The sequence below is a fragment of the Rhinolophus sinicus genome, linkage group LG10 (assembly GCF_036562045.2).
Source record: "Rhinolophus sinicus isolate RSC01 linkage group LG10, ASM3656204v1, whole genome shotgun sequence".
Classification (NCBI taxonomy): domain Eukaryota; kingdom Metazoa; phylum Chordata; class Mammalia; order Chiroptera; family Rhinolophidae; genus Rhinolophus; species Rhinolophus sinicus.
Window position 1 is genome coordinate 82,329,168 of NC_133759.1, and position 16,659 is coordinate 82,345,826.

At 37.3% G+C, this 16,659-nt stretch overlaps 1 protein-coding gene across 1 annotated transcript; it reads left to right on the forward strand.

The window, feature by feature from the left end:
- The first annotated feature begins 11,310 nt into the window (after positions 1-11,310).
- PCDHB2 (protocadherin beta 2) lies at positions 11,311-15,958 on the forward strand. Its single transcript, XM_074313664.1, has one exon. It carries the CDS (start codon positions 11,567-11,569, stop codon positions 13,961-13,963), a length of 2,397 nt encoding a protein of 798 aa, XP_074169765.1. The 5' UTR covers positions 11,311-11,566; the 3' UTR covers positions 13,964-15,958.
- The last annotated feature ends 701 nt before the right edge of the window (positions 15,959-16,659 follow it).

Sequence of the window (16,659 nt, forward strand, 5' to 3'; positions counted from 1 at the left end):
AATCATACACCATGACCAAATGGGATTTATCTCTAGGATACAAGCATGGTTCAACATATGCAAATAAATGTGATACACTCCATTAATAGAATGAAGGATAAAAATTATACAATCATCCTAACAATGTAGAAAAAGCATTTGACAAAATTCAACACCCTTTCATGTAAAAACTCTCAACAAATTAGGTGTATAATAAATTGACCTTAACACAATGAAAGTTGTATAATCCTGTAGCTAACATCATACAAAATGATGAAAAACTGAAAGCTTTTCCTTTAAGATCTGGAACAAGGCAGGGATACCTATTCTTGCCACTTCTATTCAACATAGTACTAGACATCCTAGCCAGGGCAATTAGGTAAGAAAAAGAAATAAAAGGCATCCAAGTTCGAAAGAACGTAAGATTGAAAAAGCACCCAAAGAAAAAATGACTGAGAACTCCCCAAAGTCAGCAAAAGAGATAAACCTGGATATTCTAGAAGCTGAGCAAATCCCAAATAGGATAAACCAAAGAAATCCACACCAAGACACATTGTAGTCAAACTTCTGAAAATTAAGACAAAGTCCTGGTACCAGCTAGAGAAAAACGACACCTTATCTATAGGGGGAAAAAACATTCAAATTATGGGAGATTTCTCATCAGAAACTATGGAGGCCAAAAAAATTGGTACAATATTTTTATTGACTGAAAGAAAAGAACTGTCAGCTCAGAATCCCATATGCAGTGAAAATATCCTTCAGGAATGAAGGGAACATCAAGGCATTCTCAGATGAAGGAAAACTAAAAGATTTTGTTATCAGCAGACTTACCCTAAAAGAATGGCTATAGGAAGTTCTTGAAACAAAATAAATGATTGAAAAGGTAACCTTGGAACATCATAGAGGAAGAAAGAACACAGTAAGCAAAAAATGGTGAATACAATAGGCTTTCTTCTCCTCTTGGGTTTTCTAAATTACGTTGAAACAAAAATCGTAACACTGTCTGATGTGGTAATGAAAATATATACAGGGAGTAATTAAAACAATGATATTATAAGTAAGAGAGAGTCAAGAGACATAAAAGGAGGTAATATTTCTGTATTTCAATGATGACACCAGTAGACTATGGTGTTATCTATATATAATGTAATACCTAGAGCAGCCACTAACAAAATACTATATAATGTGATGTACTAAAAAACACTGTAGATAAATCAAAATAGAATTTTAAGAAATGTTCAAGTAACCACAAAGGAAGTTAGGGGGAACAAAAAGAAAAACAGAACAAACATAAAAAAATAATATGGCAGAATTAAGCCCTAATGTGAATAATTACATTAAGTGTAATACACCAGTTAAAAGACAGGTTGGCAGAATAGATTACAAAACATGACTCAAATACATAATGTCTATAATAAACTCACTTAAAACATAACAGGCAAGTTGAAAAAGGAAAAGGATGGGAAATGATATATTATGCAAACATTAACCAAAAGAAAGCAGGGGCCGGCCCGGTGGCTCAGGCTGTTAGAGCTCCATGCTCCTAACTCCGAACGCTGTCGGTTCGATTCCCACATGGGCCAGTGGGCTCTCAACCACAAGGTTGCCGGTTTGACTCCCGCAAGGGATGCTGGGCTTTGCCCCCTGCAACTAGAAAATGGCAACTAGACCTGGAGCTGAGCTGCGCCCTCCACAACTAAGATTGAAAGGACAACAACTTGACTTGGAAAAAAAAAAGGCCTGGAAATACACACTGTTCCCCAATAAAGTCCTGTTCCCCTTCCCCAATAAAAAAAAAAAAAATCTTTAAAAAAAAAGAAAGCAGGAGTGGCCATATTAATATCAGATAATGTAAACTTGACAGAAAAATTACCAGAGATAGAGAGGAACATTGTATAATTATGATAAAATAGTCAATGCACTGAGAAGACATAGCAATTCTAAATGTATATGCATAAACAACAAAGCTGTAAAATGTGTCAAGCTAAAATTGATAGAACTGAAAGGAGACATAGACAAATCCACTAGTTTGTAGAATTTACCACATCTCTCTCAACAGCTGACAGAACAACTAGACAGAAACTCAGCAAGAACTCAACAATGCCAACAACCAATATGATCTAATAGGCACTTATAAAACACTCCATCTAACGAAAACAGAATTAGACTCATTTCAAATGATCACAGAACATAACCAAGACAGATTGTATCCTGGGCCACGCAACAAACCTCAATAAATTTAAAAGAATTAAAATGACACAGAAGGTGCTCTGCAACTGCAATGTAAGCAAACTAGAAATCAATAATGGAAGGATAAGATGAAAAATCTCCAAAACATTTGGAAACTAAATAATGCACATCTAAATAATCCATGGGTCAAGAAGAGAGTCTCAAGCGAAATTTAAAAATGCACTGAATTGAATGAAAATGAAAATACAACATATCCAAATTTGTGGGACACAGCTGAAACCATGCTAGGAGGGAAATTTATAGTACTAAATGTATACATTAGGATAGAGAAAAAGTCTCAAATCAATAATCTAAGCTCCAGTTCAAGAACCTAGATAAAGAAGAACAAAATCCAAAACAAGAAGAAGTGAAACTTTCATAATTTACTATACGCTTAAAATTTTTAGATTTTTACATAAATAAGAATGTGCTGTATTTCCAGTGAGTTAAGGGTGGGGTGGGGATGATTGAGTGTAATACAGGAGTCATTTACTTATTTTTATAATGCAAAACATTTATATTGACGAAGCACTATAGCCAAAGATTTACACACATGAATAAGCATATGTAAACATATTGGGATGTTTTCTAAAATATGCTAAGATTTATGAAGTCTGGCAATAATCCTTTTGCATTTTCATATAAAAACAGCTGCTCATTCTCTCTGTGACTTCTAATAGCCCAATTTACTGAAAGTTGCATCAATATAAATGTAGAAGACACTCCATTCCAAGAAATAAAATTCAAAAATGGAATCATCGTTGGATTAAATCTGTGCAGGCCAGAAAGTTGTCCTTCTGTTTCTGTTCCTTTTGCATCCCTTCCAGATACAGAGAATCATGAGTCCATTCAGGGTTTTAGCCTCAGCTCTGAAATAACCTCCAGTGTGAACTAAGGCAAGCTATTCCCCTTTTAAGCTCTCAAATTCCTCAAAATGGGTATTCAGGATTAGATGATTTCTAAAGTTCAACCCAATGTTGCCATTATTTATTCTACAGTTCTAATGTTTAATAATTACCTAAGGCTATGAATTTACACAATTCTTCAAAATAAATGAAGGAGCCAGAAAGCCACTTTTGTTTCCTCATGGACTTTTAGTTGAAAAGGACTTGAAAGACATTGTAACAGAAGTAAATAATATCTCTCCTGCCCCTTTCCCTGTCAAAGTCTGATTGAAATAACTGAAATGATTGTTTTCATATAATTATCTGTTTTTTGGTGTGGTGAAACATTTAAGATCTATTTTCTTAGCAACTTTCAAGTATATATACAGTATTGTTAGCTATAGTCATCATACATTAGATCCCCAGGTTTTATTTATCTTATAACTTGAAGTTTATATCATACAGTATTTGTCTTTCTCTGTCTGAGTCATTTCACTTAGCATAACGCCCTCAAGTTCCATCCATGTTGTCACAAATGGCAGGATTTCCTTCTTTTTATGGCTGAGTAATATTCCATTATATATATATATATATATATATATATATATATATATATATATATATATATGAACATTTTCTTTATCCATCCATCCATCGGTGGACACTTAGGTTTTTCTGTCTTGACTATTGTGAATAATGCTTCAATGAACATGAGGGTGCAGATATCTCTTCGTAATAGTGATTTCATTTCCTTTGAATATATACCTAGACGTGGGATTGCTAGTAGATCATATGCTAGTTCTATTTTTAATTTTTTGAGGAACCTCCATACTGTTTTCCACAGTGGCTCTACCTATTTACAGTCTCACCAACAGTGCACGAGTTTCCCCTTTTAGAACTTATTTAAACTTACATTTGTTTGTAGGAGTTAACAGGGCTATGTAGATAAGTTCCTGTTTTCATAGCATTATCATAGTATTATAATAGTTAGAATTTATGAAGCACTATAATGTTTCAGGCACTAGGCTGAACATTTCATTGTTTCACTTAATCCTCACAACTTCATGAATAAGATAACATCATTATATCCATTTTTTTCAGATGAGAAAACTAAAGTTGGAAGAGATTAAGTAACTTTTTAAATACAACATATATGAAGTAGCAGAGTCAAAACTTGAATATGAGTCTTCCTGACATAAAAGTCTATGTTCTTAATCACCATTTTAATTTATCTCCTAAAGATATTGTTAACAAACCACTCACAGATACACATACTCAAGCTGCAGGACTCTCCTTTAAATTGAGTATTAGATATATGAGTCAAATTCAAACTGGAAAAAAATGACCTATCTCTGGTCTTTAATTGTCACCTCATTCATACAGGGTTGTGTGCTGTTTGACTTGAGAGACTGCCTTCCACATACGCCATAATGTTCCCATCTTTTGAGAAAATCTTATTTCCTGAAAAATCAGAAATACTTTATCTGCAGCAGAAAATAATTTTAATAGATATGTATTTAAGTTGGTACCATAAAATGTAACTTTGCTCAAACCTTCCCTGGTAATCTTTCCCGATACCCCATTTCTGTTCTAACTTTTAATATCCCTTTTGAGTGCCTCACAGTGCCTGTGAAACTCCCTATCTTAGCACTTAGCACACTCACTACAGTAATTGTCAATTTACTTGTATCACACTGCTAAGCTGTAACCTCTTGGCGTGTAGGCACCAGGCTTTAATAAATTTTTTAGCTTCAATGCCTTTCAACAGTGCCTGATAATAATCTCAAATAAACATCTGCCGATGAATTAATAAATTCAATGAATGCAGAACCAATGACTGGCCTACCTGAAACGGAAGAAATCCAATTTAAGTTACTCTCAAAGGAAATTGTACAGCTATGATACTATGATAGTAAAATAATTGATATATGATAATAAAACCGTACACTAATTAACAATTGTTTTGTTCACATTGGCGAAACCAAAACCCGGAGGAATAATTTAACCTATCAGGAGTAAGAATTGTGCCACTAGGCGACCTAACTATGACCAGACTTTGACAGTTTCTGAGCGAAAAGTGCTGTAGATACCAGGTTTTCAGTTCCGTCGCCTGGTGGTGCTATAGGCTAAAAAGTAGGAGGAGGAGGAGCCGGGCGTTTGTCTCAGACTCTCCATCTTAGAAAAGACAAAATCTGAAAGGTGCTACTTATGGACGCGGCTTGGGAAACGTCGGTAGCGAGCCCAGATTTTAAACCTTTCCTTCAATGAATGGGGTCTAGGCATAAATTGGTGTCCCTCTTACAAGACTTCCGAAGGCTTCTTTTATTGAAGACAACGCACTCAGAAGATATGTAGGAAATCACGCGAGAGAAAAATCTGTCAGAAAAGGCAAGTGGTGAGTTTTCCATTTCTTCCTGGGCGTAGCGCAGGCGGCCCAGGAAGAAGAAAGCTGCTATTTATCGCCAGAGTTTCTGGAGGTTTGGTGCTGGCAGCCGACAGGGGAGCGTCCGCGCAGCAGCAGGAGGACAAGCGAAAGACGCAGGGTTGTTTCCAAAGAGATCAAAGAATGTTTTAGATTCAGCCACAAAAGAGCCTTTGCTTCCTAGTAGGACACCACACCTAGAAGAGCTCTGCATTGCCAAGTACCAAGTACTTCTTTTTGGTTCTCTGAGAAAAATCCATGAGTCTGAAATGTTCCACCTTGGAAAAATTCTTCTGAATGTTCTAGAACGTACACTGGGAACATGCGTGAGATTTTGGTGAATTTTTCATCATTGAAAACTACACAGTTTAATTTCCATTTTCACAATAATGTGCGCTGTAAGGGTAAGTAATTTGCCCATTCCTGAGGGAAAATCGCTGAATTAAGGTAAGTTTGACTCTCACAGAAAGGAATGGTAGGTGTCAACACTCCTCTGGCATCTCCCAAGGTCCAAATTGCAACAATCAGTGACAACCCGTGAGATGCATGCCCCTCAGCAATCGAGTTGTTGAAGTTTCAGTTGAAGACATAGTCTCAGTTAATAATTAAGAAATGGCTGGGTGAATTCTCCAGGCTCACTGAATTCTCTAACTTCTGGAGAATACTCACCAAACATTTTAAATACCACTCATACCTGTGCATTATAAACATCCACTGCAAGAAAATTATCAAGAATTTCATGGCTATGTGGCAAATACTGAGGCAAGTCACAGCGGAAATAGTTTCAGAAATATCTTTATGTGAAGGATGTTGGGTGATAATTCCACAGAACTGGGCATGTTGATATGTATCTGCTCGTCCTAGAATCTTCACCTCTTTAAGGATTATAATTTCAGGACTCAGGAATAAAAAGAAAATGCTTTGACCCTTTCTTCCAGAGTTTCCTTTTCATTGAATGTTAAACATATTCTGCCAATCTAACGCAGGACAGAGAGAAGAGATATACATGCAACGTCACTTTATCGCCAATGAAATTAGGTTCCTAGAAGCTGAAAACAAGACAATAGGTAGAGACAACTATCATCCTTTGCATTCTTGCTTTTGGGCTCTAGGTAAGAAGTAGAAGAAAACATCTCCTTTCTAAATAACATTATAGTTCTTGTTTTATGGCTCTAACTTCAGTAGTGTTTTCTTCTGAAACATAAATAATTGTTAATTTATAGTCAACAAATACTGATGCCTTAGCTATTTTCCTTTTATTTACTTCACAAAGTTCATTGTTTAGAAAGGCAGCAGCCTCTTTATTGTTAAGTACAGAAAAGAAATGCAATTTTTTCTGCTCATACCTAATTTTCTTTGATCTTCCTTTGATCTACCAAAGGTAAGTTACCTCTAAGACTTTGTGTAGACTATCCTAGTAGATATCCTGAAGCGTAACAAGAAAAAACTCATCCTAGATCTATAGATAAAATGATAGTCTTTATAACTTCCCAGGGAAGGTCAGACTATGAGTATTTATTTTGAAGTCATCTTTTGCTTTTCTTGAACTTCATAGATGATGACTGATAAATTATGATAGTCTACTTTTCAGCAGGATTGGTCTCCATCAATTAAATTCAAGTAACTATTTATTTGATTAATATTATGTAGTTGGTTTTTATTTGAAAAGAACTTGTGATGATTTTTGATGACACAAAATCAAATACAGATATAAAACTACAGTTGTCCCTTGAACAATGCAGGGGTTAGAGGCATTGACCCCCGTGCAGTCAAAAATCCCTTTGTAACTTTTGACTCCCCCAAAACTTAAGCTGTCCCTTGTTATCCATGGGGGATTGGTTCTAGGACCCCAGAAGATACCAAAATCTGTGGATGCTCAAGTCCCCTGTATAAAATAGTGTAGATCAATGCATACAGTTGGCCCTCCATATCTGTGGACTCCCAACCATGGATCAAAAACAGTATAGGTATTTATTGGAAAAAAGTCCTCATGTAAGTAGACCCACTCAGTTTAAATCTACATTGTTCAAGGGTCGTCTGTACAGGGGAAAAAGTCATTGGTAGAAATAAATGTCTCTTACATTTTTAAGGCGTAATCTACTGAGTTGCTATGTAGCTCATTTATTGCAATGCTAAATTTGTATTTTCTGATTTTTAGTGCATTTTCTTATTTATTAAACATCAAAAATGATTCTTTCTTTAACAATTAATTCTCCAATATAGTCAAAGGAAATGTCATGTAATATGGATTGGCAAAACAATTTATATATACTCAGATCAGGCTAGAACCATGGCAATGTCTGGTCAAGACTTTTTTTTCAAGGAAACAGTTTGTACTAATAGGCTATGATGATACTCCTTAAACAAAAAATGCCAAGATTCTTATGCAAGTGTCTCTTTCAAAACTATTAGTTGCTTGTTTGTACTGGGGGAAGAGAATAAACAACACCTTTATTTCCCCTGCTTGAATTACCTATATTTTGGAATCTAGCTTGCTTGAGCTTTGTGGAATGTATATCTTGATAGATTATGGAAAATTTATTTATTTGTATCCTTAGTAAGGCAAAAAAGGCAAATTGAGTGTTACCACAGGTCCACAATTTCCACCCTAAGATTAAAAATTACTAGAACACTCCCTTCCTATGCTAGAATATTTCTCATTATTTCCTGCAGGGTTTCAGTGGAAGGTCACTGAAAAACCCCTCTTTCTTTTGCCCTCTGATTGCTCAGTGAGTAAAGCTAGTTTGTGGGCTGAAGGCCAGTGGAGGACCGAAGATTTCTTTTTTGAAAAAGGGTCAGTAGTGTGGATGATATCTCTACAATTACTTATAAATACATAATATAAATATTTTATTTATATTTTAATATGGTATATTCTAATTCTAATATATATGATTACTTATTAAAGGAGATTAAGGAAATAAGAGCATGTAAAGGGTACTCAGGAAGGAATGTGAACTCTCATCAAGGTTTAAGAGCTTAAATGATTTAAAATAACATAGTAGATATAATGCACTGAAATCTGGTAACCATCTAAAAATATAAAGTATTGGTACTTGTTCTATAATCTCTGAAAAAAGAGAGCTTATATTAATTTCTAAATGTATGAAAAGCATTGAATCTGAAAGAAGGGTGAAATCTAATGAATTGTGAGAACACTTATGACTCAGCATGAGAGGTTTAAAAATTCTTTTGCACAACAAAACCTAATGTGTTCTTGAGTATTTTTTCCCCCTAAAATGTCTTAAATATTAAGTTTTCAATTCTTAAACTTGTGATAGGTGCTAGTTTTTGTAATTTTCTTCGTATTTTATACTTTCCTCTCCTTTATGTTATCCCCAAATTCACATAACTGCTTTAATTCAGAGAATCTGTCAAAGGAAATAATCGTATTTACATATTAACAATATTAGTTAAATGTAAAATCTCAAGTGATCTACCAGTCATTATTTACCTTTATGATGTAAGTGATTGTCACTACATCTATTTCTGACTTTAATTAAGTTTTGCAGCATGTATAAAGAGCTGTTTTTAAAGACTTGGGTCTTTGGTCTTATTCACCTGGATGAATTGTTTTAAATGCTCAATATCAATGAATTAAAATATTTTTACTTGTTATAATATTAATATGAAAGTAATAATTATGAAAAACAAAAATAATACCAATACAAGTAGGCATTTATTTTCAAAGTGTTAAGAAAGGGAACCTGTGACTGCCCGATTTTTTTTAACCCAATTACAAAAAGTAAATGAGAGGTTTAAAAGTGTTATATCATTGTTACACTTAATAAATCATCCATTCCAGTTTTCTGGAAATACAGGGGATAGAGGAACAGGTTAAAAGACACCATGAGGAAACAATCAGACAAATTCAGAATGTAGAACATCCTACAAGACAAGTGGTCTGGATACTTCAAAAAATTCAATATAAAAGATGGGGGCCTTTTCTAGAATACATAGATGTATCACCCAATAAAATCATGAAACTTAGTTAAAAAAATTTTTTCTAATACATTTCTTATAACAGGTAGTTAAGAAAGTAAGTGCATTTGTAAAAGGAACTCAAGAGTGAATATGGGGGAGGGGGGTTATCACTTTGTAAGGGGTGTAAATGTCTAACCATTACATTGTTTTGTACACCTGAAACTAATAAAAAAAGAATGAATATTCTTATCAAAGTTGAAAATTAGGGAAGGATAATGGAAAGATAATTAAAGAGATTTCATAGGGACTGGATTTTAGATAATATTGTGGAATTATTGTTAATTTTGTTAAGTGTGATAGCAGCATTATGATTATGTGGGATAAAGTCCTTATACTTGAGAAATGCCTGATGAAATATTTAGATGTGAAGTATGATGTCTTCAAGTGATTTTCAAGTGGGTCAGCAAAAAAAAGGGATATGTGTGTGTAGAATAAAATATACAGGTAGATCAAATCTGTATGACAAATATGACAAAACATAAATAATTTTTAAATTTTCAACTAGGATAGAATTATGTTTGTATAGTTCTTTTTAAATTTTCCATACAGTATATTGAAACATTTCTCAATACATATATTTAATTAATAGACTTTATTTTTTGGAGCAGTTTTAGGTTTTACAGAAAATTGAGCAAATAGTACAGAAAGTTCCCATATACCCACTTTCTCCCATTCATGGTTTCCCCTAGTATTAGCATCTTGCATTAATGTGGTATATTTATTACAATTGATGAATCTATATTGATCCACTATTATTAACTAAAGACTGTAGTTTACATTAGGGTTTACTCTTTGGGTTGTACATTCTATGGGTTTTGACAAATGCATAGTAATGTATCTACCATTTCAGTATCATAAAGAAAAGTTTTAGTGTTCCCCAAATCCCCCGTTTCACCTCTTGATTTTCTTCCCTCTTCCCCTTAGCAACCACTGATAATTTTAATGTGTCTGTACTTTTGCCTTTTCCAGAATGTCAGGCTTCTTTCACTAAGCAATATGCATTTAAGTTTCCACTATGACTTTTTTGCTTAACTCATTTATTTTTATCAAATATTTTTTAAAAACACAAACGACAGAAACTTTAAAAACCTAACAACAAACCGCAACATACTTTGGCACGGATTTAACAAATTATCTCTAAAAAGACATTTAAGAAATAATTGAAAAAATTTCAATATTTACTGGATATCTGATATTATGAAATTATTGACATTGGCCATTTAGATGCGATAACTGAAGTTATGTAAAAAATGTTCTTATCTGTTAGAAAGGAAAATAAAAATATTGACATATTCACAAGAAGAATTATCCAAATATGTTTGGATATTTTCATATGGCTCAAATGCATCAGATTCCAGGAAAATGTGAAGTGGGAGCAGTGCGAGAGAGAAATATGAGTGAGGAGAATATTTCAGTGGCCATGAGAATGTTTTCATGAATTTTGTGCTTTTCCTGGGTCTCTCTACTTTTCCGTTAACTTGAATGTGAGGATGGTAACCTAACTACCACGGAGATACGCGATTGCCTGAGCTCTGGATAAAAGCTGGGAACTGCCTAGTCAAAGCCGCTTTTCATGCTAGGACTGAAGTTACTCCCTTCCAGTTTCTGAAGTTGGTTTTTTTCCAGTTTCAAAAGAACTGCCTAGGACTGTGAGGGAACTGGAACGGAAATTAGTCTATGTTTGCCTTGTCGTTGTGGATACAATGAAAAAGCCCTTCGAAACGCAGTTAAGCCTTGAGAGATACTTCTCGAAAATACTCCATTTAGATTTCCATCACTCAGAAAGGATTGGGATTTTCTGTTTTGGAGAAAGTAAACACTCGGAAAGGACGCAGGGTGGCGCTGCAGCATTAGAAGTAGAAGGAAGAAAGCCACCAGTCCGTCCTTCTTGAACCAGATGCTCATATAGAGAAGCAAGCAGGAAGGGGAGGCTTTCGAAGGCGGTGGCTCCGGGAAATCTGGGCCCTAGGCGTCTCCACTTATCCCAGGATTTGGGAGACACTGGGAAACAGAGTCAGCGACAACGGGAGCCGGAGCTGGGTCAGGTTTGCTGGGAGACAAGAAGGCGATGGAGGCCGGAGAAGGAAAGGAACGCTTTCAGAAACAAAGGCAAGTCTTAATATTCTTTGTTTTGCTAGGCATAGCTCGAGCTGGTTCCGCGCCTAGGCACTATCCAGTGGCAGAGGAAATGGAGAGTGGCTCCTTTGTGGCCAATTTGTTAAAAGACCTGGGGCTGGAGGTAGATGAGTTAGCTGCGCGGGGGCCCCAGGTCGTTTCCAAAGGGAAAAAAGTGCTTTTGCACTTCGATAGGCAGACCGGGGATTTGTTGTTAAATGAGAAACTGGACCGGGAGGAGCTGTGCGGTCCTACCGAGCCCTGTGTGCTACCTTTCCAGGTTTTATTGGAAAATCCCCTGGAGTTTTTTCAGGCCGAGCTACGGATTAGGGACATAAATGATCATTCCCCGGTTTTCCTAGACAAAGAAATAATTTTGAAAATTTCTGAAAGTATCACCCCCGGAACTGCTTTCCTAATAGAACGTGCCCAGGACTTAGATGTAGGAAGCAACAGTCTCCAAAGTTACACAGTCAGTCCCAATTCCCATTTCCATCTTAAATTACAAGACAGTCCCGACGGCATAATATTACCACAGCTGGTGCTGGACAAAGCGCTGGATCGCGAGAAACAGCCTGAGATCAGGTTAACCCTCACAGCGCTGGATGGCGGGACTCCACCCAGGTCTGGCACCGCCCTGGTCCGCGTTGAAGTCTTGGATATCAATGATAACGCCCCCGAGTTTGCGAAGTTGCTCTATGAGGTGCAGGTCCCGGAAAACAGCCCCATTGGATCCCAGGTTGCCATTGTCTCTGCTAGAGATTTAGACATTGGAGCCTATGGAGAAATATCTTACGTATTTTCCCAAGCCTCTGAAGATATTCGCAAAACTTTTCAAATAAATGCAAAATCGGGAGAACTCCTTTTAAGACAGAAACTGGATTTCGAATCCATTCAGACTTATACATTAAATATTCAGGCGACAGATGGTGGGGGTCTTTCTGGAAGTTGTGTGGTGTTTGTCCAAGTGATGGATTTGAATGACAACCCTCCGGAACTGATCATGTCAACACTTACCAATGAAATCCCAGAAAACTTGCAGGAGACCATAATCGCTGTATTCAGAGTTTCAGATCCTGACTCAGGAGACAATGGAAGGATGGTTTGCTCCATCCAAGATGATCTTCCTTTCTTCCTTAAACCTTCTGTTGAGAATTTTTACACGCTCGTGACAAACACAGTCCTGGACAGAGAGAGCCAGGCCGAGTACAACATCACCATCACCGTCACCGACTTGGGGACCCCCAGGTTGAAAACCCAGCACAACATAACAGTGTTGGTCTCCGACGTCAACGACAACGCCCCGGCCTTCACCCAAACCTCCTACACCCTGTTCGTCCGCGAGAACAACAGCCCCGCCCTGCACATAGGCAGCGTCAGCGCCACCGACAGAGACGCGGGCGCCAACGCCCAGGTCACCTACTCGCTGCTGCCGCCACAGGACCCGCACCTGCCCCTGGCCGCCCTGGTGTCCATCAACGCCGACAACGGGCAGCTGTTCGCGCTGAGGGCGCTGGATTACGAGGCCCTGCAGGCCTTGGAGTTCCGCGTGGGCGCCACGGACCGCGGCTCCCCTGCGCTGAGCAGCCAGGCGCTGGTGCGCGTGCTGGTGCTGGACGCCAACGACAACTCGCCCTTCGTGCTGTACCCGCTGCAGAACGGCTCTGCGCCCTGCACCGAGCTGGTGCCCAGGGCGGCCGAGCCGGGCTACCTGGTGAGCAAGGTGGTGGCGGTGGACGGAGACTCGGGCCAGAACGCCTGGCTGTCGTACCAGCTGCTCAAGGCCACGGAGCCCGGGCTGTTCGGCGTGTGGGCGCACAACGGCGAGGTGCGCACGGCGCGGCTGCTGAGCGAGCGCGACGCGGCCAAGCACAGGCTGGTGGTGCTGGTCAAGGACAATGGCGAGCCGCCGCTGTCGGCCAGCGTCACGCTGCACGTGCTGCTGGTGGACGGCTTCTCGCAGCCCTACCTGCCGCTCCCGGAAGCGGCGGCCGACCCGGCCCAGGCCGACCCGCTCACGGTCTACCTGGTCATCGCGTTGGCGTCGGTGTCGTCGCTCTTCCTGTTCTCGGTGCTGGCGTTCATCGCGGTGCGGCTGTGCAGGAGGGGTAGGGCCGCCGCATTGGGTGGCTGCTCGATGCCCGAGGGCCACTTTCCGGGCCACCTGGTGGACGTCGCCGGCACCGGGACCTTGTCCCAGAGCTACCAGTATGAGGTGTGTCTGATGGGAGGCTCAGGTACCAACGAGTTCAAGTTCCTCAAACCGATTGTCCCCAACTTCCTTGTTCAGGGTGAGGAGAGGGTTAGTGAAGCAAACCCCAGTTTCAGGGATTGCTTTGAATTCAGTTAAGAATCAGTAAGGGTCTAATGAGCCCAGTCTGTTAATTTGTGGGAAATCCTTTTTAACTGTTTCGCTTAGGGTGGTTGCTTCTTTTTATTTGAAATGTAAATATCTCTTTTCAATTCAGTGCATGGTGTTTCCAAATGTGTTGCTTTGTGGTATAATGAATGCAAATTATCTTTGTATTCTTATTGGTGATTAGTGTCCCTGTACTTTAATTCGATTTAAAGTATGAAGAAAATTTTGGTTTTCCAAAAGTCTAAATTTTTGAATTAGCATACCCTTTTCCAAATTCACCTTCCCCAGTACCTAGGTAATTTTGCAGTCCTACATTTTTTAATGTTTATTATCACTACATGTGGTTATTCTCTTTTTTCTGCCCAGAATATTTGTGTTTGTATAGTATAACTTTAATCTGTGAAGTCACATTGGGTAAAATCAACATAGGTATATTAATGAAAAAACAAAGCACTCTCACATTTTTCTAAATATATACTTCCAAAAATTATGATTCTTTAGAGATTGTGAGTGAGAACCTAGACTGTTAGATTCCACAAACCGTCCACATTAGGTTTTCAATAAACCAATCACTAATATTCTAAAATATACTTAAAAATACACAGCATATGTCCAGGCATTTTCAAAGACATACTAATTCTTCATATTTTCTGTTTCAAAAAAATGTAAACCTCTTTTTATTTCAATCTACCCTTTAAAAAAATCTGGTTTCATTATTCGAAACTATTAACTTTGAGCATTTAATTAAAATCCAAAAGATTTTAGGGAATATATGTTTTTATCCTTGACCACATTTAAGAAACTTCAAATGTAGTTTGGTATTGCATTTTCCAAAATTTTCTGAAGTATGAATGATTCCATTGGAAATAAGCCTGTGGGGAAAATATTTATCTTGGTCTGTTTGATCATTCCTTTTTTTTTTTTGCACTACTTTTTTTAAAAATGTAGCTTCAGGTGTACAAAACAATGCAATAGACATTTCACCCCTCACAAAGTGATAACCCCTCCCCCAATCTATTGCCCTCTGACATCGTATATAGCTGTTACAATTCCATTGACTCTATTCCTTATGCTGTACTCCATATCCTGTGACTATATATATATAAAATTATAGTTGACATATAATATTATTCAACTTCAGCTTCAGGTGTACAGTGCAGTGGTCAAGCATTTACACCATTCATGAAGTGGTCTCCCTAATAAGACACGTTCCCATCTGACACCCTACAAAATCTTTACAACATTATTGATTATATTCCCTAAACTATCTTTCATATCCCTGTGCCAATATTGTAGTTACCAATTTACACTGTCTAGTCCCTTCCCTTTCTTCCTCATCCCCACCCCCCCTTCTAGCAACCATCAGTTTTTCCTCTATATCTCTGAGACTATTTCTGTTTACTTTGCTCATTTGTTCAGATCTTTAGTTTCCACATATAAATGAGATCATATGGTATTTGTCTTTCTCTGACTGATTTATTTCACTAAGCATAATGTTCTCTAGGTCTATCTATCTAATTGCAAATAGTAAGATTTCATTCTTTATAGCCGAGTAATACTCCATTGTATAAGTGTACCACAGTTTCTTAATCTAGTCGTCTACCGATGGGCATTTCGGTTGTTTCCAAGTTTTGGCTATTGTAAATAGCACTGTAATAAACATAGGGGTGCACGTATTTTTTCAAATTAGCATCTTGGATTTCTCTGGATAGATACCTAAGAGTGGAATTGCTGGGTCATAAGGTAGTTCCATTTCCAGTTTTCTGAGATACCTCCATACTGACTTCCATAGTGGCTGCACCAATCTGCAATCCCACCAACAGTTACACTGACTACTTCTATTTTCCCCTTTCAGTTTCTTACTTTTCAATGCTTTTTTCTTTTTAGGTACTTGAGTTATGTTTCTAAATAGATCCCCATTTATTGCATGATTAGCACAATGACTTGAATATTATAGGGTTCTTAATAAAAATTTTGAATGACTGATTGAAAGAGAGAAGTGTCTTTATTTCACCTGTGAGATATATATATATATTTAAATACATTAAAATACTTAGAGGACAAAATTTTGCTGGAAGTAGGTGCTCTTTGATGTATAATGAATGATATATAATTCTTGATTATTAATAGAACTTATCACTGCTGTTCAAACTGTGCAGTTATCAATCTCTGATGTCTCTTTCCTTCAACATATTTTTCCTTTTTCTCTTCCTGTTTAGTTTGAATCTCCTCTCCTGCCCACTAGCTTAAGGAATACAAATAGGGAAGTTGTGTTTTCAATTTTGTAACTTAAATTTCCTTTTGTAATTCCCTAAATGATTCATCCAAGTTTATTTCTTGCATCTCAATTTCTGGTCCATACATTAAAACAATTTTAATTCTTAATGTTCTTCAGCCTATCTTTAAAATTTTATGTCATTTAATGTATATTTGAATGAGCTATGCTATTAAAATTATAATACAAATTTAAAAGGTATGATTTTGAGATTAGCAGTGGTATAGAGCACCGCATGGTATAGTGCACTCTGATTAACTAACTTATTACCTGTAAGATCTTGGATAAGTCACATAATTTCTTTCCCCACAAAATAATAACAGCTATTTCAATAGCTTGCAATTCTGATCAAATAAGATAATATATAGAAGTGTAATTGCTATTCTTTTAAGTATCACTAATATTAAGAGTA